Source organism: Hyaena hyaena, unplaced genomic scaffold, assembly GCF_003009895.1.
Source record: "Hyaena hyaena isolate Hyena2069 unplaced genomic scaffold, ASM300989v1 scaffold_563, whole genome shotgun sequence".
Lineage (NCBI taxonomy): Eukaryota > Metazoa > Chordata > Mammalia > Carnivora > Hyaenidae > Hyaena > Hyaena hyaena.
Window position 1 is genome coordinate 265,845 of NW_024081197.1, and position 21,964 is coordinate 287,808.

The following is a 21,964-nucleotide window of genomic DNA, read 5'->3' on the forward strand; positions in this document are numbered from 1 at the left end:
TCTATCAGAACCTATTATAAAACCATAATCAAATTGATATGACTTGGGTATAGAATAGGCATGTAGATCGATGAGACATGATAATCCATAAGTAAATCATTATATTTGCATATTTTAGTATGGTGAAGGGATTATTTCACTTCAGTTACTAATGGTATTCGTACACCTCCCCGTCAATCTGAAAGAAAGTTAAATTGGATTCCTCTCTTAAAACACATTCAGAAGTAAACTCCAGATGCACTAAAGATTTACCGGTTAAAAATATTAAAGGCATAGCAATCTTTTGAGAAAATCTATGAAATTACATCAATAATCTGTTAATGAGGGAGATAGTCTTTATTTAAAAAATGAACTCTGGAAGCTGAAAAATAAACCCAAATTTAGCTGTATTAAAGTGAACATTTTTAGTGTAGTGAAGATTTCCTAGTCAGTAAGCAGCAATAATCAAAAAAGTATATTTGGGAAAGATATTTGTAGCATACAGAACAACCTGAGCATTTATAATTTAATATTCAAAGAATTCCTATAAAGGAGTAAGCAAATAGCCCATCAGAAAAAAATTGGCAGAAGATATCAAGAGGAAGTTTGAAGGGGGCAGTTCACATAGCTAACAAACTAAAAATGTGTTTAAACTCTCTAGTATTCAGGGATATACAAATTAATAGTGAAATGAAGTTCCACCCATCAGACTAGGAAAAGAAAGAGCTTTTGGATGTATTGCTTGAGGGGACTTCTTCTGTAAGATATTGAATGAGAAAAACAAGTGAAGAAAAGGGTATATATTATGATCTTAATTTTTTAATGTTTGTTTATTTTGAGAGAGAGAACAGAGGAGGAGCAGAGGAAGAGGGAGAACAAGAATTCCAAGCAGGTTCCATGCTGTCGGCACAGAGACCGGCTTGGGGCTTGATCTCACAAACTGTGAGACCATGACCTAAAATGAAATCAGTGCTTAATTGACTGAGCCACCCAGGCTCCCCATGATCTTAATTTTTGTAACACAAAAAAATTATGTTTAAATACCTATGGACCAATGTATATATACTTTGCATGCATATCTATGTGTGTACATGCATATATGTGTGTATATGATTTTATGAACATGGAGAAAAATATTTGAAGATATACATTAATAAATTAACATGGTTTACCTGGGTAGAGAGTGGGAAAAGGGAGCCAAGCACAAAAAGAAAATTTTTAAAAGACTATATAAATAGAAAGAACAACTTACTCTTTAAGGATTTGCTTTAAAACATTGTCTTGTAATTGTATAATGTAATGTGATACTGTAGAAAGTGTTACATAATTAGAATCACAATATCTAGGCTCATTCTTAGCCCCACATGGCTTATTAGCCATATGGACTTAATCACATGCTTAATCTCTCTGGGTCTGCTGTTCTTTAAAATGTAAATACTGAAACTGACTTTACAAAACTTTTGTACAGATCAAATGAGAAAACACATATGAAAGTAACCAGGATAATGTTTGCTCTATATTAGATATTCACTAAATCTCCTATTTTCCTTCTTTAAAGATATTTAACTTTCACAATGTGATTATTTACTTTTAGACTCTGTGTAGCAATCCAAGAAGCCACTCAATTAAGAGCACAAAAAACACATTTGGAAAAACAAACCAGAGAATTACAAGCAAAATGCAATGAGTTAGAAAATGAAAAATACGAAGCTATTTTAAGAGCCAGAAATAGCATGCAGCTCCTAGAAGAAGCTAACCTTCAAAAACATCAGGTAAGAAAACTTATATGTTCACAAATAATATCATACTGAACATTACTCCATATAACCTAATAATAAGGAAACCAGTAACTACAGAATAAACACATGAAAATGATATTGCTGTGCTTTCCATTGATAGACATACTATATTCTTCATGTTAAGATTTAACCACAAAATATGATAAAATAGGGATACCTGGCTGACTCACTTGGAAGAACATGAATTTGAACCCCATGTTGAGTATAGAGAAACAAAATTAAAATAAAATAAATAATAAAATAAAGATACTTTTTTTAAAAGACAATGTCAACCCTCTCCCAGAACTTTTATTATCAGACTTTAATGTTTCCAGTCCTTATGTGAATAATCTTCACCCCCTATAGTCTTATACTTTATAAAGCTATTATAGCACTTTCCTAAAGTATACATTTTTTTCATTGAATCAGACTAATCTTACTCTTCTTTACTTCCCCTTCATCACCTACATAATTACTCTAATAGAGCAAAAGCTTAATTGACAAGAATTAAATTTAGCTGTAAAGATTTATTAACTGGAACCTTCATGCCACTGTTTTTTTTTTAACCCTCTAACAATTGTGATTCCTATATATCACATATCGTAGTTTTTCTTTTACTTCTATATAAACGGTGTATAGTTTAAAGAAGTCACCAGGTGGATAGATTTGTTTTTAATGTTGTTGCCTCCTTTATGTAGAGATCATTAAATCATTACTTCATTTAACCAACATTTATTGAATACTAAACATATGCTTAATACTCGACTGGGAAATATGGGGCGTACACAGGAAATGCTTTGTTTTATTTATGTTTCATTTTAACATGGTAGAGGTTTTCCAAGAGGGGTGTTAAAACAAAACCACCTATATAAATCACATATTACGAAGCTAATAAATAAAAAAGAAATAATATCCATATGGGGCGCCTGGGTGGCTTAGTCGGTTAAGCGTCCGACTTTCGCTTAGGTCATGATCTCGCGGTTCATGGGTTCGAGCCCCACATCGGGCTCTGTGCTGACTGCCAGCTCAGAGCCTGGAGCCTATTTCAGACTCTGTATCTCCCTCTCTCTCTGACCCTCCCCTGCTCATGCTGTCTNAAAAAAAAAAAAAAAAGAAATAATATCCATATTTAAACTAGGAATGCAAAGTGCTTGTTGTGCCTTTTTGCTAATAATCCCATCTGTGATTTTGATACTGTCTCTTTGGATGGTTGAAAGGCACAACATAGACCTAATATGCTTGGGAATTGCTCTAAACTCTTAAGTTAGCTAGAATAGTTAAGAACAGAACAAAATTATCTTTCCCCTCTGAAGCCCAGTCATGTGAACATTGTTAACATCAGGTCACTAAAAATGAAAATTTTGTGTAAACAACAGTGGACAGAGAAGTAGTGACAACACTCATTGTCCCTCAAATCTTCTCACTCAGGTCCAAAGTCAACAGACCCTTGAAGAGACTGTTTATGGCTGCATATTAAGCTCCCTCCGGACTTACTGTTTAATTGTTAGAGGAGTCCCACATTCAGTTTAAGCAGCCTTCAGTTGCTTATTCCAGAGCCAAGGGTCAACTGATCATACAGACAGACACGGAAGACAGCCTGTTATAGTTCTCTTGTGATGCTTCCCTATTTCCTCATTGTCCCATTCTCCCACACAAAGTGGTTACATCATAACAGCTATTACTGTATAATTTAAATAGCCAGGACATAGAAGCATTCCAAGTGCTCATCTATGTATGAATGGATAAAGAAAATGTGGTACACTGTCAGGATGACTAAAATTAACAGCTCAGGCAACAACAGATGTTGGTCAAGATGCAGAGAAAGGGGAACATTTTTTTACTGTTGGAATGCAAATTTGTATAGCCACTTAGGAAAGCAGTATGGAGGTTTCTCAAATAATTAAAAATAGAACTACCCTATGACCCAGCAATCGCACTATTAGGTATATATCCAAAGGATATAAAAATTCTGATTCAAGGGGACACATGCACCCCAGTGTTTATAGCAGTGCTATCAATAATAGCCAAATTATGGAAAGAGCCCACATGTCCTTCAGCTGATGAATGAATAAAGAAGAGGTGGTATATATAGATAGATATAGATACAATGGGATATTACTTGGCAATCAAAAAGAATGAAATACATTTGCAACAATGTGGATGGAACTAGAGTGTATTATGCTAAGTGAAATAAGTCAGTCAAAGAAATGCAAATGTATGATTTCACTGATATGTGGAATTTAAGAAACAAAACAAATGAACATGGAAGGGAAGGAAAAATAAGGTAAGAACAGAGGGAAGCAAACCATAACAAACTCTTTAATACAGAGAAACAAACAGGATGCTGGAGGGTTGTTGGGTGGGGGGATGTGCTGAGTGGGTGATGGGCTTTAAAGAGGGCACTTGTTGGGATGAGCACTGGGTGTTATATGAAAGTGATGAATCACTAAATTCTACTGAAACCAGTACTACACTATATGTTAACGAACTTGAATTTAAATAAACAAAAAAGGATGGGGTGTATATATACAATGGAACATTACTCGGCCATAAAAAGAATGAAATCTTGCTATTTGTAACATGTATGGATCTAGAGGGTATAATACTAAGTGAAATAAGTCAGAGAAAAGAGAATACCAGATGATTTCACTCATGTAGAATTTATGAAACAAAATGATCAAAAAAAGAAACAGACTCTTTAAATATGGAAAACAAACTGGTGGTTGAGAGAGGACAGGTGGGTTGGGAGATAGAAGAGTTGGTAAAGGGGATTAAGAGTACGCTTGTATAGAACTGTTGAATCATTCTGTCGTACACCTGAAGTTAATATACACCTTATTGTTAATTCTTGAGAAAAAACAGCTCTTAACCTCTGACTAGCTTACCTATTTAAACAGGAGGAAATTTATTAAATAATTTTAAAAAAACAGGTGGGAATGTATGTAGAATCTTTGGAAAACAGTACAATCCAAACACAGGGCCACTTATTATGTGATGATTAAAAAAAAAAAATTCAATCAAGCCTAAAATTAGAGTACTTCCAGGCCCAGAAAGATATTTGGTCTAGAGGTGTAAATTTGGGAGTTGTCAGCATATAAATAATATTTAAAACCATGAGACTGAATTAGACCATCAAAGGATAGATGGAGATGAAGAATTAAGGAATTAAGTCTTGGGTAGTCGGTTTTGTTTTTTTTTTTTAATTCCAGTATAGTTAGCATACAGTGTACTATTAGTTTCAGGTGTGCAATATAGTGATTCGTCAATTCCAGATATCACCAGTGCTGATCACAAGTGCACTCTTTAATCCCCATAGCCTATTTCACCTATCCCACCCGTCTCCCATCTGATGGGTAGTGTAATTTTTAAAGAAGTTCAGGAGAAGAGGAAGAAACAGCAGTGCAGACTGAAATGGAGTGGTCAGTGAGTTAGGAGGAAAACACATACTGTGGTGTGCTACAAGCCAAATAAAGAAAGTAAAGCAAAGCAAAGAGAGTAATCAGTTATCTCAAGTGCTGCTGATGGATCAAAGATAGATACTCAAAATTGACTTATAGGTTATTAATATGGAGACAGACAATGGATGGTTGAAAGCTGATTGGCGTCGGTGTAAGAAAAAAGTATTGGAGATGATCAAGTGCAGAATTTAGAGGAGTTTTACTCCAGAGGGAAGCAGAGAAACGGAGTGTGACAATCAACAGAACTAGGATTACAAGAATATTTTTTAATTGGGAGATGACAATGATTGGATAGATAGAAACATCAAGGAATGAGGTGACAAGGGACATAATTTGAATAATACCAAATAACAGATAAAAGGGGAAATCCAAGAGATTTTTTTACCCAAGACTTTAATACCTAGAGTTGATGACTTATTTTATATAGGGGATAAAGGAAAAAGGAAAATTGGAAAATAACTCTAAGATTTATAGAGGTTAAAAGAGTGAGATCCTGGCCAAAATATATACCAGAGAAAAATAATAAATTTTTAGCATAAAGTCAGGTGAGGAGGTTGGGGAAAATAAGAGGTTAGGCAAGATTCCAAGTGGGGATGTCCCTGAAGTTTAGAATAAGATGTGTGCTTTCCACAAAGTGATTAGTGGATAGGTTTTTTAACCATTTATTATGTTATCTTTGTTAATAATGGTGTGATCTATAATAATATCAAGTGATTATTTTTTGAAGGCTCTACTTGAGGAGAAGCAAAAAGAAGAAGATATAGAGAAAATGAAAGAAACACTGTCTCGGATGATGCAAGATGCTGCCGTAAGAAGCAGGAAGGAGGTAAGGAGTTTTTAAACTTTAAAATTATTTAAAATTCAAGTTTACAGAATTTCACAACTTACGACTAATTACTACCTAAGTTTTTACCTGATGGACATAGCTAATTATCAGCTAATTGCATCAATTGTGATAAATTTGAAGTAAAAATTAGAGTAGTCCCTACCATTTGAGCTAGAGTAGGGCTGAGATAGAAGACATTGGAGAGGAGAGAGGTTTAGGCTAGGAATATAGGGAAGATTAACACACCTGAAGTATAAAATTAAAAAGAAGCCTCAGAAAGAAACTTAGAATGCATAAGAAGTTAAGAGAAAAAAATCTGTTGCTTGCAGTATCTTAGAGCAGTCTAAGACTGGAGAAATCAGGTTTGACCTCTTATTTTACTGGTAAAGAAACTGAAACCCACAGGAGATTATTGATTCACTCAAAGTTATATACTAATTAAAGCCAGAACTTAGACCCATACCTTCTGCTGCTGTACTGAGCCTGGCATTACTTTGATCACATCATGCTGGCACCTATACAATTTGTGAATTGTGTTCTTTTCTATTCTGTTATCAAGACTAAATCTGATATTTTTTTATTAAAGTAATGAGTTGTTTCTTGGTTTGAATTGTAAGGCATATTCAAGTTGAAACTGAGCAATGTAGGTTTATGTTCATATACAGGGGCAAGGAAAACCTATATCTGGTTGTCTTTTCTCTGGTATGGATATGGATCAATTCATATGTGGTGTGGTAAAGTTTGAAAGTGTAACATGAATTGTGGAGGAAGAAACCACACAAACCCATTTTAAAAATGAAAAACCCATTTTAAAAACTGAAATAAGTAATTTACTTAGGATTCTACCTCTATGAAATAGCAGAACTAGATGTAAATACAAGTCTATTGATTCTTGAGCTCTACCCTCAATCACTATGAGTAATTGTTTCCCATTAATTGTGTATTTTTTTTATTTTTAGAAACTTTCGAACCCATAAAAAGGTTAAATGCTGTTCAGTGAACACTTATTTACCCTTTAGCCAGATAATTCTTAATGTCTTGCCACATCCATTCTATCTTTATATGCATACACTTTTTTGCCAACCATTTGGACATGGACTACAGACATAATGACACTTCATTCCTAAATACCTTGGCATTTTTTTTTCCCCTGAGAAAGGACATTTTACTACACAATCACATCACTATTCCCATACCTTAAAATATGGTATGTGTATTGTTTTTTTTTTTTATTTAAAAAAATTTAATGTTTATTTTTGAGAGAGAGAGAGGCAGACTCTAAGTGGGGGAGGGACAGAAAGGGAGGGAAAGATGGAACCGGAAGCAGGCTCCAGGCTCTGAGCTGTCAGCCCAGAGCCCGATGTGGGGTTTGAACCCACTAACTGTGAAATCATGACCTGAGCTGAAGTCAGACGCTTAACCAACTGAGCCACCCAGGCGCCCCAAATATTATTTTAATCTACACTCATATTTCCCTAAAATATCCTTTATAGGTTTTTTTGGTTTTTGCTTTGTTTTTTTTTTTAAGTTTATTTATTTTGAGAAAGAGAGTGTGCAAGCAGGGGAAGGCGCAGAGAAATATGGATCATTTCTTCTTGATTCAATTCAGATCATTTCTGGCAGAGTGATAATGTATATCTTCACTTCATCACATCAGAAAGCTATGTCAGATTGTGCATTGATTGAAGCTGAGCTTGACCACATGGTTATGGTAGTAAGACCAGAACTGTCCATTTGTATACTTTATAAATAACTGGGAGAGATACTTGAAGACTGTACAGATATGCCCTCTACCAAAAGCTATCATCCAATGGTCTGAGCATCTATTAATAATCCTTGCCTGAAATGAATATTATAAGAAGTGATTAAAAATGATTCTGTCATTCTTATACATTTATTAACTGTCATTTTATGGTAGAGTTTTCCCCTTTTTTAATATCGCTATGGTTTCATTGGTCTTTTTAATTTTTTGTCATAACCCACTACCATCAGGCTTTTTTATTCTCAAATTGTTTCTGTAACTTTTTTGCATAAATGATGTTGTCTCTCATCTTGTACTTTCCCTACCTCAGACATGGAATTAGCCACTTTTCTACCAGCCTTGGTTGTAATTTTTTTATTTGATATTTTTGTCAGAGACATGGATTAGCAAAACTATTGTTTTTTTTTCATTTTTACTGTAATATTTACATTAAAATGATTTTCTATATATTCATAAAGCCTTTCTTTGAAAATAATATAAACGATTGAAAACTAATACTCCTTTCCTTTAAAATGAGCTCCTATAGGGTAGTTAGATGCACTGTATATTCCTCCACTGGATAAATAAATGTGTTAACTCATTTCTTACGTGTATTTTTCTGTGGGCAATATTATTTCTCTCCTAGGTAGACTGAAGTAAACTTGTTTTAAACAGTCTCGTCAGATAAAGCTAATATACTTGCCTTTCTCCTGAGCAACTAAGAGGTAGAGTTTTCATTCCTATAAAGTCTTCATTTAATTGCAAATTATCAAACAAATGTTGTAACCATCTATGAAAAAAAAAATTCTGGAGATATATACATGAACCTTCGAATAGTGCTAAGCCTGAAAGATAGAATAATGAGGAATCTTTCACTGTCGACATATCGTAATTCTGCAGGTGTGGAATTTCAAGAGTAGGCATTATTTTTATAAACAGACTACAGTAAGGTTTTATGGAACATATATGTATTTCCTTATATCACTTACACTTTAAAACATTTTTTAATGTTTGAAAATTTTCAGCTGTATTGGTAGTAATTGTCCCATTTATTATAATTTGACATGTCCTCCAAGTATGTAGAATTAATCTTTTGAATTGGGAATAACTTACATCTAATGACTTAAAAAGTATTTTTTTATTAACTACAGCAAGTATAATGAATAAATTATCACATATTTATGTTCTGGCTGTAAAACTGAACAAAATATGATAATAGCTTATTTTTTTAAAACATAGAAATAGCTATTTCTCAGATCTCTCTCAAGTAAAATTTAATTTGTGAAAAAGAGTTATTTGATTCTGGTTTTGATTTTGATTTTTTATTTTAAGGCATGGCTTAAGTTGGTAGCCAAAATTATATTCATCCTGTTGGGCAATATTTGTACCATCACTGGCCTTTTCTGTTTCTATCTCTTGTTATTTTGCCTTACTCTCTGTTTTATAGATATCCTTACTGTCCACAAACTATAAAAGAAAATGAAAGAAAGTGAAGTTGAGTAAGAGAAGGGATTCTAGTTCCCTTACAGACTTCTGAACCCCAACCACATTAAACTACCTACCTCCCAGATAAATGTATTTGCTCCCATAGCAAAGTTTACAGTATATTTTATCAGATACCAACATCAGAAAAACTTTCTATGACCTCTGCAGCATATAATTTTACTGATGATATACCATCGGCCTCAGTAGTTATACACGGTCTTTTTAAAAAGTAGAACACTTTTAAGTCACTGAATTTATCAACAGTATTGTAAAAACGTTTCAAAAAATATATATGACTATGGTCATAACCCTTATGCTGGCTGCATATCATTTCAAGATGGTAAAAAAAAACACTTTTAAAAAATTATGTGAGAGACAGACAAGTGGACATGACTGGGCTCATAGAAACCAAAACTTACATTCTGGAAACCTTCATGACTTAATTTCTCTGTGCCTTAATCTTCCTCATCTATAATGAGGATACTAACTACTTAAGCAGATTGTTGATGAGAATTAATGAGATAATAACATTTATACCACTCTAAACAGTCACTAACACTCAAACTTGTCTAAATAGTAACTGATTATCACTGACCCATCCATAGGATGAATTGATCTTTCATATAATTATTCATAGGCAAAGTTTACATCAAAATCTGAAATAGAGCTAAAATGGACCCACATATGTTTGTCAGGTCTTCAGAAAGGTAACTTCTATTAATTAACCAAATAAAATATATGTCAATTTTGTAAGTGTTCTAAAGAAGGTTTACATAATGTTTTAGAAATAATCTATTTTATAAGATCTAGAAATTTTCCAAAAATCTTTGTTGATCGTATGTTTACTAATGATAGTATCAGTATCAATAATCCTCATGGTGCTTTTGTTTTTTAATTTAAATCCAAATTAGTTAATATATAGTGTAATGATGATTTCAGGAATAGAATTTAGTGACTCATCACTTTTATATAATACCCATTGCTCATCCCAACAACTGCCCTCCTTAACGCCCATTGCTCATTTACCCCATCCCCTCACCCAGCAACCCACCAGCAAACGTGTTTGTTCTCTATATTTAAGAGTTTCTTGGGGCGCCTGGGTGGCTTAGTCGGTTAAGCGTCCGACTTTCGCTTGGGTCATGATCTCACAGTTCGTGGGTTCGAGCCCTGCATCGGGCTCTGTGCTGACTGCCAGCTCAGAGCCTAGAGCCTGTTTCAGTCTGTGACTCCCTCTCTCTCTGACCCTCCCCTGCTCACGCTGTCTCTCTCTCTCTCTCCTAGAAATAAATTAAAAAAAAAAAAAAGTTTCTTTTGGTTTGCCTCCCTCTCTGTTTTTATCTTATTTTTGCTTGCCTCCTGTGTTCTTCTGTTTTGTTTCTTAAATTCCACTTATGAGTGAAATCATATTCTGGTCGCCTTTCTCTGGCGGACTTATTTCATTTAGCATAATGCACTCTAGTTCCATCCACAATGTTGCAAGTGGTAAGATTTCGTTCCTTTTAATTGCTGGGTAATATTCCATTGAATATATATACCGCATCTTCTTTATCCATGCATCAGTGGTTGGACATTTGGCCCTTTCAATACTTTGGCTATTGTTGATAGCAATGCTGTAAACATTGGGGTGCATGTGCCCCTTTGAATCAGTATTTTTGTATCCTTTAGATACAAATACCTAGTAGTGCAATCGCTGGGTTGTAGGGTAGTTCTATTTTTACTCTTTTGAGGAACCTCCATACTGTTACAGCGAGGCTGCACCAGTTTTCATTCCCACCAGCAGTGCAGAAGGGTTCCTCTTTCTACATACCCTCACCAACATCTGTTGTGGCCTGAATTGTTAATTTTAGCCATTCTGACCAGTGTGAGGTGGTATTTCATTGTGGTTTTGATTTAAATTTCCCTGATGAGTGATGTTGAGCATCTTTTCATGTGTCTGTTAGCCATCTAGATGTCTTCTATGGAAAAGTGTCTATTTATGTCTTTTGCCCATTTCTTCACTGGATTATTTGTTTCTTGGGTGTCGAGTTTGATAAGTTCTTTATAGATTTTGAATACTACCTTTATCTGCTATGCGTTTTGCAAATATCTTCTCCCATTCCATCAGTTGCCTTTTAGTTTTGCTGATTGTTTTTTTCGTTGTGCAGAAGCTTTCTATCTTGATGAAGTCCCAGTAGTTCATTCTTGTTTTTCTTTCTTTTGCCTCTGGAGACATGTCAAGTAGGAAGTTGCTGTGGCCAAGGTCAAAGAGATTGTTACCTGTTTTCTCCTCTAGGATTTTGATGGCTTCCTGTCTTACATTTCAGTCTTTTGTCCATAGAACTAATTTTTGTGATGTATCACATTGATTGATTTGTGGATATTGAACCAGCCCTGAATCCCAGGAATAAATCCCACTTGATTGTTGTGAATAATTCTTTTAATGTAATGTTGGATCAGTTTGCTAGTATCTTGTTGAGAATTTTTGTATCCATGTTCATCAGAGGAATTGGTCTGTAATTCTCCTTTCTAGTAGGAGCTCTTTGTCTGGTTTTGGAATCAAAGTAATGCTGGCCTTGTAGAATGAGTTTGAAAGTTTTCTTTCCATTTCTATTTTTTGGAACAGGTTTAAAAGAATAAGTGGTAACTCTTCTTTAAATGTTTGGTATAATTCCCCTTGAAAGACACCCAGCCCTGGACTCATTTTTCGGGAGATTTTTGATTACTAATTTAATTTCTTTACTTGTTATGGGTCTGTTCAGATTTTCTATTTCTTCCTGGGTTAGTTTTGATAGGTTATGTTTCTAGGAATTTATCCATTTCCTCCAGATTCACCAGTTTGTTGACATATAATTGCTCATAATATTCTCTTATTATTTTTTTTTTATTTCTTTGGTGTTGGTTGTGATCTCTTCTTTTGCATTCATGATTTTATTTGGGTCCTTTCCTTTTTACATTTTGATCTGTCTGGGTAAGGGTTTATCAATTTTCTTAATTCCTTCAAATAAACAGCTCCTGGTTTTATTGATCTGTTCTACTGTTTCTTTGATTTTGACATCACTGATTGCTGCTCTCATCTTTATTATTTCCTTTCATTTGCTGGTTTGGGGGCTTTATTTGTTCTTTTTCCAGGTCTTTAAGGTGTAAGTTTAGGTTGTGTATTCGAGACCTTTCTTACCTTTTTAGGAAGGCCTGGATCGCTATGTACTTACCTTTTACAACTGCCTTTACTGCATCTCAGAGTTTTTGGGCTGTTGTGTATTTATTTTCATTGACTTTTATGTACTGTTTAATTGACTCTTTAATTTCTTGGTTAACCCATTCTGTAGTAGGATGTTCTTTAATCTCCAAGTATTCGTGGTCTTTCCAAATTTTTTCTTGTGGTTGATTTCAGTTTTCATAGTGTTATGGTCTGAAAATATGCAAAGTATGCACTTGATCTTTTTGTACTTGTTGAGAGCTGATTTGTGTCCCAGTATGTGGTCTAGTCTGGAGAATGTTCCATGTGTAGTCGAGAAGAATGTGCATTCTTCTGCTTTAGGATGTAATGTTCTAAATATATCTGTTAAGTCCTTCTGGTCCAGTGTGTCATTCAAAGCCATTGTTTCCTTGTTGATCTTCTGCTTGAATTATCTGTCCATTGCTGCAAATAGGGTGTAAAAATCCCCTACTATTTATAGTATTATCAATGAGTTTCTTTATGTTTTTGATGAACTGGTTTATATATTTGGGTTTTCTACGTTTGGAGCATAAATGTTTACAGTTGTTAGATCTTGATGGATAGACCCCTTACTTATGATATAATGCTTAATGCTCTTCTTCCTCTCTTGTTACAGTCTTTATTTTAAAATCTAGTTTGTCTGATACAAGTATGGCTACTCCAGTTTTCATTTGACAACCATTAGCATGATAGATTATTCTCTATCCCCTTACTTTCGATCTGCAGATGTCTTTAGGTCTAAAATGAGTCTCTAATAAGCAGCATATAGATGGGTCTTGTTTTCTTATCCATTCTGATACCTTGAGTCTTTTGATTGGAGCATTTAGTCCACTGACATTTAGAGTGAGTACTAAAACATACAGATTTACTGCCCTTGTGTTCTCTGTAGAGTTGTTGCTTCTGGTAATGTTCTCTGGTGTTTTCTAGTTTTTGTTGCTTTCGATCTTTTTTGTTTTGTCTTTTCTCCACTCAAAGTGTCCCTCTTAAAATTTCTTGCAAGGCTGCTTTAGTGGTTATGAACTCCTTTAGTTTTTATTTGTCTTGGAAACTCTTTATTTCTCCTTCTATTTTGAATGACAGCTTTTCTGGATGAAGATTTCTTCACTGCATAATTTTCCGATTCAGCATGTTGAATATATCCATCCACTCCTTTCTGGCCTGCCAAATTTCTGTAGATCTGTCTATTGCAACCCTGAGCTATCTTTCCTAATAGGTTAAGGACAAACTCAAATTATGCAGATTGTTGCATTAATCAGCTGATCAATTTCTTACGTGTTCAAAATAGTTTGGTGCTGATCTAGCTGCATTCAAGGATGAGACAAGCTCAGGATCTCCGTGCTGCTCTGCCTTCTTTATTCCTCCTCCCTCCTTAGTCTTTTTAAAAAGTATGAGTAGTTATTAGAAAAATATATTGTCATAGGAGCCATCTTGATGAGATGTAACAAATTCTTCAAAATATTTTGTACACATAAATCATACTGTTTTTGAAGTAATTTAAATGTTAATTAAATAAGAGTTTTTCTCACAAAGTAATTCACTTAGTATTGAAAATTATGCAATATGAAAATATTTTTCTTTTTATAAAACAAAACTGCCTTAAAAGTTACTAATTTTTAGTAATTCAGTTTTTTCTCTTGACTTGCTCTATGGCAGCTGTTCTTAAAGTGTTGTTCAGAGAGTATGGAAGGTCACACCTACTTTCATAATTATAGTTTACTGTTTTCTTTTTATTTATTTATCTATTTATTATTTATTTTACAAATAGTTTATTGTCAAGTTGGTTTCCATATAACACTCAGTGCTCATCCCCACAAGTGCCCCCCTCCATGCCCATCTCCCCACTCCCCTCTAGTTTACTGTTTTCTTATACTCTTTTTCGGATGAGTATGCAGTGGTGTTTTCTAGAAGCTGATGATATGCAAGAACACAACAGTAGGTTGAACACAGAAGTAGATAATGTGGATCTAGCTATCCCCTTGTTGAGCCACACATTAAGGAAATTTATAAAAATATAAAATAATACCATTCTTCTAAAACATTTTTTATTTTGGAAAATGAACTTATTTTTCATAAAATTTTATTTATTATTAACCTATGATTACTTTATCTGTAAGGGATTAGTATGTAAATATTTTTAAATGTTGCCAGTTTTCACTTCAAATATGATAAATTTTATTAGAAATTCACTCTTCTTCCACTGTTGTGATAAATTATTGACTCTCTAAGGGCACCTGGGTGGCTCAGTCAGCTAAGCAGCTGACTTTGGCTTTGGTCATGATCTCACAGTTTTTTAATTCAAGCCCTACATCGGGCTCTGTGCTGACAACTCAGAGCCTGGAGCCTGCTTCAGATTCTGTATCTCCCTCTCTTTCTGCCCCTCCCCTACTCACACTTGGTGTCTCTCTCTGTCTCTCAAAAATAAACATTAAAAAAATTAAAAATAATTCTTGACTCTTTAATACTCAGGTGCTTATTTATTTTTTATGCCATAGAAGTTACAATTTTATTTTTTCTCAAAATTATCATCCTAAATATTGGATATTAATTTTTGTGAACCTAAACGATTATGCATGTCTTAATTACAGATTGCAAGTACAAGAAAACAGTATAATGTACAGATTTCTCAACTAACAGAAGAACTTTCAGCCCTTCAAATGGTAGGTTAGAAGACTGTATTGATATTTTCTTCTGGATATTGCCTTTTTTTTTTTTAATGTTTATTTACTCACTTTGAGCAAGAGAGTGAGAGAAAGACAGAGCGAGCAGGGGAAGGGCAGAGAGAGAGAGAGAGAGAGGTAGAGAGAGCATCCCAAGCAGTCTCCGTGCTGTCATTACAGAGCCTGACACGAGATCATGATCTGAGCTGAAACCAAGAGTTGGACGCTTAGCCAGCTGAGCCACCCGGGCAACCTGAATATTGCTTATTTTAAAGACCAGGATACATTTTAATATATCTTATAATGCACATTCTTCTCCATTCAGAAGATACTTATTAAACCAGGAACTATGCTAGATGCTAGGAAAAGATTAAGAATCAAGACAAACACGTTAACTGTAATCTTGGAGACTGTGGTCTAAGAGAGAAAGATAGATCGCATTTATCACATTTTACTATTACTTTTTTTGACAATGCACAGCGTGCTGTGAAGCACTCATCTGCAGCTGCTACCACATACTAGGTTCATCTGGGAGTAGGGAGAAATATGCCAGTGGGATAGAAGAAAGACAAGCTTCCCAAAAGAAATAAGTACTGAAGAATAAATAGGCAAAGAGGAGAAAGGAAAAAGAGTACTTGTTTGACTAGAGGTGAGATTAAATATGTAAATTTAACATTAAGATTTGATGGAATGGAATTTAATAACCTTGATTACAGAGGAATGAACGTGCAAGAATTTTCAGAGATTGGGAAGATATTTTCAACTTCACAAACTAATCCTTTCTGAATCTGTATATCACTTTTAATGCTGACTACAAAACTCAGCAACGAATTATGTCTTGTAACAAATATGTTACATTATGTTAGTTCTCTCTCTTTCTGTCTCCTGTCTCCTTTCTTCCCTCCTCTTCTCTCTTTCTGTATAAAATCTTATTTTTCCAATTAGATTATAAACACCTTGAAGTAGAAAAGTCTTATGCCTTCTTTTATCTTCATTGCCTAACACAATGTTTTCACAGTATGTATTTTAATAAATACTTATTGACTTGTCGGAGACCGGCTCCGGCCGGGGTCCAGGCGTCCCTGAAGGATGGACAGTGTCAGCGAGAGAGGGGTGAGAGAGGCCCGAGAGTCTTTCTTGTCACCAGGCAGGCATCCCCGCCCTGACTGGGGCTCAACTTTATTTTATAAGTGTTTGGGGGATGGCACAGAAGTGTCATTTGCCTTAGACAATGATTTCTGATGACAAACTTCTTTGATATGTAAGAATTTCCCAGAACATAGATTTGTAGAAGACTAATGCATAACCTTTATCAATAGTGAGATAGGTGATTTAGATGCAGCATATCAGACAATGTTTTTAGCCTAAAAGGGTGAGGTTACTTCTCTGTGAGCAGGGGTCAAACAGATCTTTCAGGAGACACCTCTGCTCCCATAATCAAGAAAGAAGTTCCTCAAGAGGTTCCTCCACAGGGAGCAATCAGCATATTCAAAGCCAGACTAAGTCACTCCAAATACTTGATAATAAATGCCTTGAGGTGGGGGGCGGCCAGTTCTCCAGGCAGAAACAATTGGGTGGGGGTGGATATCTACCCTTAACTCTAAATTAGGCTCTTTGTCTCAGGGCTAGACTCAAGCCCCCTTTATTATGTAAGTCTTGGATCTGCAAGGCCCTTAGGAAGAGCCTTTTAACAATCATCCACCATGTTTTCATCTGAAATCTCTTTGGAAATGGCAGGAATATGCCTTTCCTTATGAGCAATCTGTGTGGGGAATATCGGTCTGATCTGGAATATTGTGAGGCCTGGTCAATACCAGCAGCCTCATTTCCAGCATTAGCCAGTAGTAGCAGAAGGAGATACCAGTTTTCATTTCTCATGGCAGAAGCTGTGCAAACGCTGCCATTTCCTCGCTGTGACTGTCATCCAGCGAGGACAGTGTGGCTCCCAGCATTGACTCATATTTAAACAGCTCTGAAGGAAAGAACAGATCTTTTTCCACATTCTGCAGACTCTGTAATGTACGTAATGAGACTTTAGTCTACACTGTGTACAGGTCTTGAGAGTAATAGAATAAAAAACAGTGTTATTTTTTTGTTTAATATTATTTGTTTGAAGAATGTAGGATCATTAAGTAAAATTAATGGGATGCAGTGTGGCCAAATAGTCATGTCTAATTCTTTTTTGTTTTCAAGTTTTACTTCCTCTTCTATTACCTCGCTGTTTTGCTTGTTCTCTTACATGGACTGATTTAGCTATGTCCGGATTGACAGTTTAGAAGAAAGTCTTACCCCAGTCCAGGATCATTTAATGGCTTGTAAACACGGGAAGGACAAGAACATTATTTCTTTCCGTTTTCCCAAAAGAATGTGTGTTAGATAATATCTACAAGGCTTTTAAAAATAATTCTTAATTGTGTAACAACCAGAGCTATATAAACTCAATCTAGAGCAAAATATTGTATTTCTTAGGATTTATAGTGAAACAGTTATACTACATAGCAAAATGGATTTTTCTAGAGATATTAAATATTAGGTGATATATTGATTCCATGGGGAACTATACTGAATAATTGAAAAGTGTTTGAAATATTAAACATTAAGAAATATGTTTGAAGGAAGAATGTTCAACTACTTTATAAAGCAGATTTTCTTAGGTAACTCAGAAACTCAGACTATGGTTTGAGACATAATAACCTGATACTGGCTATTGATTTGTATTCATAAGTACCAATTTTATCACCTGTACCACAAACATGAAGTCAAGGAGGGAAGTTAAGTATACTTAGCCAACCCCAACTAAGTTATGCTTGCAGGAAGGAGAAAAACTTGTACTTTAAAATAGTGTGCAGATTTTTTTTGGTAGATTTTAGAAAAGGCCAGAGCCAGTCTACCTCTGCCCACATGTCTCCCTTTGGAGAGCAACAGAGCTTTTATTTCTCTTACAGTTTCTCTTAATACTCAAGGTTTTAATTCGGCCAAATAAGAGAGAGTACTTTTAAACTACAGTAAATAGTGGGGCGCCTGGGTGGCTTAATTGGTTAAGCATCCAACTCTCGATATCAGCTCAGGTCATAATCTCATGGTTCATGGGATCAAGCCCCACTTCAGCTCTAGGCTGACAGTGTTGAGCCTGCTTCAGATTCTTTATCTCCTCTCTCTCTTCCCCTACCCTGATTTCTATCTCTCAAAATGAATAGAATGAACTTTAATCTACAGCAAATAGTAAAAAGACTGGTTATAAATGCCCATATTTTATACAAATAAAATGAAAAATTCAATATGATCTTTTTTGGATATGTGAATTTTTTAGAAGTCTAATTTTGAATTAAATAATAAGACTTAAATAGGAGCCATAGCTTATAGTCTGTATGATATTGATCCTTAATATTTGTTGTCATTTTCTTTATGGTACACTGTAGGGTGTGATTTTGGAAATACTCCATGAGTACTTGAAAAAATGTCTAGTATCACTTGATCATATCATGCCCAAAAGGTAGGAATGTTGGTGGTGATTAATAGCAAATATCCATGAAATCTTTTTAATAATAGTAATTTTAAATACTTTCTTTTTTTGAATACTGAGAACAAACTAAGGGCTGACGGGGGGAAAGGGGGAAGGGGAGTGATAGGCATGGAGGAGGGCACTTGTTGGGATGAGCATTGGGTATTATATGGAATCCAACTTGACAATAAACTGTGAAAGAAAAAAATAATAAATAAATTCTTTAGTATTACAGTGAATTTTTAATAGAATTAGTATATTTCTCTATAAAGGTTTCAACTTTCTGTCTCATTTTAACTTTGTTATTTGAGGTTAACCAAATATTTTTTTCAGTCATTTGGCAGTGAAATAGTGGATTGGGTGTAGAGAGATGCGTAGTGTATAATATACCATTCTTTATATGCCATTCACCAGATTCAGAAGTGTGATCCAACCTTGTTATTAATATCTACATTAAAAAATCACATGGGAATCATATCACCAGCTGTAGAAAAAGCATTTGAGAAAATCCAACCCCCATTTCATGATAAAATCTCTCAGTAAACTAGAAACAGAGGAGAACTTCCTCAACTTGATAAAGAATATCTACAAAAAGCCTACAGCTGTGAAACCAAAAGCTTCCCCACTAAGATCAGGAACAAGGCAATGTTGTGTCCTTTTACCACTACTTTTCAACATCATGCTGGAAGTTCTAGCTAATGCCATTTGGAAGGAAATAAAAGTTATATAGATTGGGAAGGAAGAAATTTGTTTGCAGATGACATGATTGTCTATGTAGAAAAATCAAAAAAAGGGGAGGGGCATCTGGGTTGTTCAGTCAGTTGAGCATCTGACTCTTGATTTCAGCTCACGTCATGATCCCAGGGTCATTGAATCATGCCCCATGTCAAGCTCCACGCTGAGCATGGAGCCTGCTTAAGAATCAGTCTCTCCCTCCCTCTCTCTCTCTTTCCCTCTTCTTCTGTTCCTCTTCCCTTCTTGTATGCTCTCTCTCAAAAAATAAAAGTAAAATCCCCCAAAACTCAAAAAAATAAAGAAGCATGGAACAAAGAAGCAATTATAGCATAGTAAGGTTGCAAGATGCAGAGTTACTATACAAACGTCCATTGTTTTCCCACACACCAGCAATGAACAAGTGGAATTTTAAATTAAAAACAGAGTGCCAATTACCTTAGCATATAAAAAAACATATATACCCAACAAAATATAAAATCTGTGTGAGGAAAACTCTGATGACAGATATCAAAGGAGAAGTAAAAGAAGAAATAATCCGTGTTCAAAACTCACAGTCAAGATGTCAGTTCTTCATAGCCAGATCCATAGATTGAGTGCAATCCCAGCCAAAATCTCAGTAAGTTATTTTGTGGATATTGATAAACTGATTGTAAAGTTTATCTGGAGAGACAAAAGACCCAGAATAGCTAACACAATACTGAAGGAGAGGAAGAAAGAGGACTAACACTACCAGATTTCAAGACTTACTCTAAAGCTATAGTAATCAAGATAGTGTGATATTGGTGAAAGAATAGACAAATAGATCATTGAAATAAAATATAGAACCTAGCATGGAGTAAAATATAGACCCACATAAATACAGTGAGCTGATCATTGACAAAGAAACAAAGGCAAGACAGTGGAGCAAAAATAGTCTTTTTAGCAAATGGTGCTAGGACAATTAGACATTCACATATGAATCTAGACACATCCTCCACAAAAATTAATTCAAAATGGGTCATAATCCTGGGGCGCCTGGGTGGCTCAATCAGTTAAACGTCTGACTTCGGCTCAGTTCATCTCACTGTTCGTGAGTTTGAGCCCCACATTGGTCTCTGTGCTGACAGCTCAGAGCCTGGAGCCTGCTTCAGGTTCTTTGCCTTCCTCCCTGTCTGGCTGTCCCCTGCTCATGCTCTGTCTCTCTCTGTCTCTCAAAAATGAATAACCCTAAATGTAAAACGCAAAACTATAAAATTCCTAGGAGACAACAGAGAAGAAAACCTGAATGATCTTGAGTTTGATAATGAATTTGGGGATACAACATCAAAGGCATGATCAATGAAAGAAATAATTGATGAGTTTGACTTCATTAAAATGAAAAGTTTCTCTGTGAAAGATACTGTCAAGAGAATGAAAATTCAGACCACAGGTTAGGAGAAAACACTTGCGAAAGACATAATGACAAAGGACTGTTACCCAAAATATATGAAGAACTCTTATAACTCAACAATAAGAAATCAGCTCAATTAAAAAGTAGACCAAAGACCTTGACAGATACCTCACCAAAGAACATATACATATGACATATAAGCATACAGAAAGATGCTACACATCATATGTTACCAGGGAAATGCAAATTAAAGTAATAATGAGGTGCCACTCATTACACCACGTATGTACCAGATATGCCTGTTAGAATGACCAAAATCCAGAACCCTGATAGCACCAACCTCTGGGGAAAATGTGGATCAACAGGAATTCTCATTCATTGCTTATGGGAATTCTAAACGGTATAGCAACTTTTGAAGGCAGTTTGATGGGTTTCTTAAAAAATTAAATATACTCTTAACATATTTTCCAACAATTGCACTCTTCTGTATTTATCCAAAGGAGTTGAAAACTTATGTCCACATAAATAACCTCAACATGGATGTTTATTGCAGCTTTTTTCACAGTTGCCAAAATTTGGAAGCAACCAAGATGTCCTTTAGTTAGGTGACAGTTACTTAGCACTAAAAAGAAATGAGTTATCAAACCATGAGAAAACCTGGAGGAAACTTAAATATATATTATTAAATGAAAGAACCTAGTCTGAACAGATTTTTAGGACAGTATAACTACTCTGTATGGTACTATAATAGTGAATAAGTGTCATTATAAATGTGTCCAAACTCATAAAATGTACAGCACCATGAGTGAACTATAATGTAAGCTATGGACTTTGAGTGATAATATTGTGTCAGTATAAGTTCATCAGTATTAACAAGCATATAATTACAATGAGAGATGTTGAAATTGGGGGAGGGCTTTACATATTATGAGGGCAGGAAGTATAGCAGAAATCTCTGACTTCTCAATTTTTCTGTGAATCTGAACTGCTCTTAAAGTATTCTATTAAAAATCACATGAGACAGCAACATAGGAGAAATTCCAGATATCACACCATAAAACTACCTTTTCATAGATTAGCGAACTTAATATATGAACATATATGCAATGTTTAAAGTTTCATTTCTTGTACACTAATAGTTCTGTCTTAATGAAAGATAAATTTAAAATTTTTTTTAATGTTTTTTATTTATTTCTAGGAGAGAGAGAGAGAGAGAGACAGCGTGAGCAGGGGAGGGT

The 21,964-nt window shown here is 34.9% G+C and overlaps 1 protein-coding gene across 7 annotated transcripts in view; it reads left to right on the plus strand.

The window, feature by feature from the left end:
- Positions 1–21,964, plus strand: part of SCLT1 (sodium channel and clathrin linker 1) — a 201,144-nt gene that overhangs the window by 118,770 nt on the left and 60,410 nt on the right. For 6 of the 7 annotated variants that reach the window (XR_005532488.1, XR_005532487.1, XR_005532489.1 and 3 more), the window contains 3 exons: positions 1,574–1,751; positions 5,943–6,041; positions 15,049–15,120. Coding sequence is in view for 4 of the 7 variants with exons in the window: in XM_039256271.1 (XP_039112202.1) it covers positions 1,574–1,751; positions 5,943–6,041; positions 15,049–15,120 (349 nt within the window). In the remaining 3 variants the exon portion in view is untranslated. The remainder of the gene's footprint in view (positions 1–1,573; positions 1,752–5,942; positions 6,042–15,048; positions 15,121–21,964) is intronic. The other variant, XM_039256272.1, reaches the window with a different exon arrangement.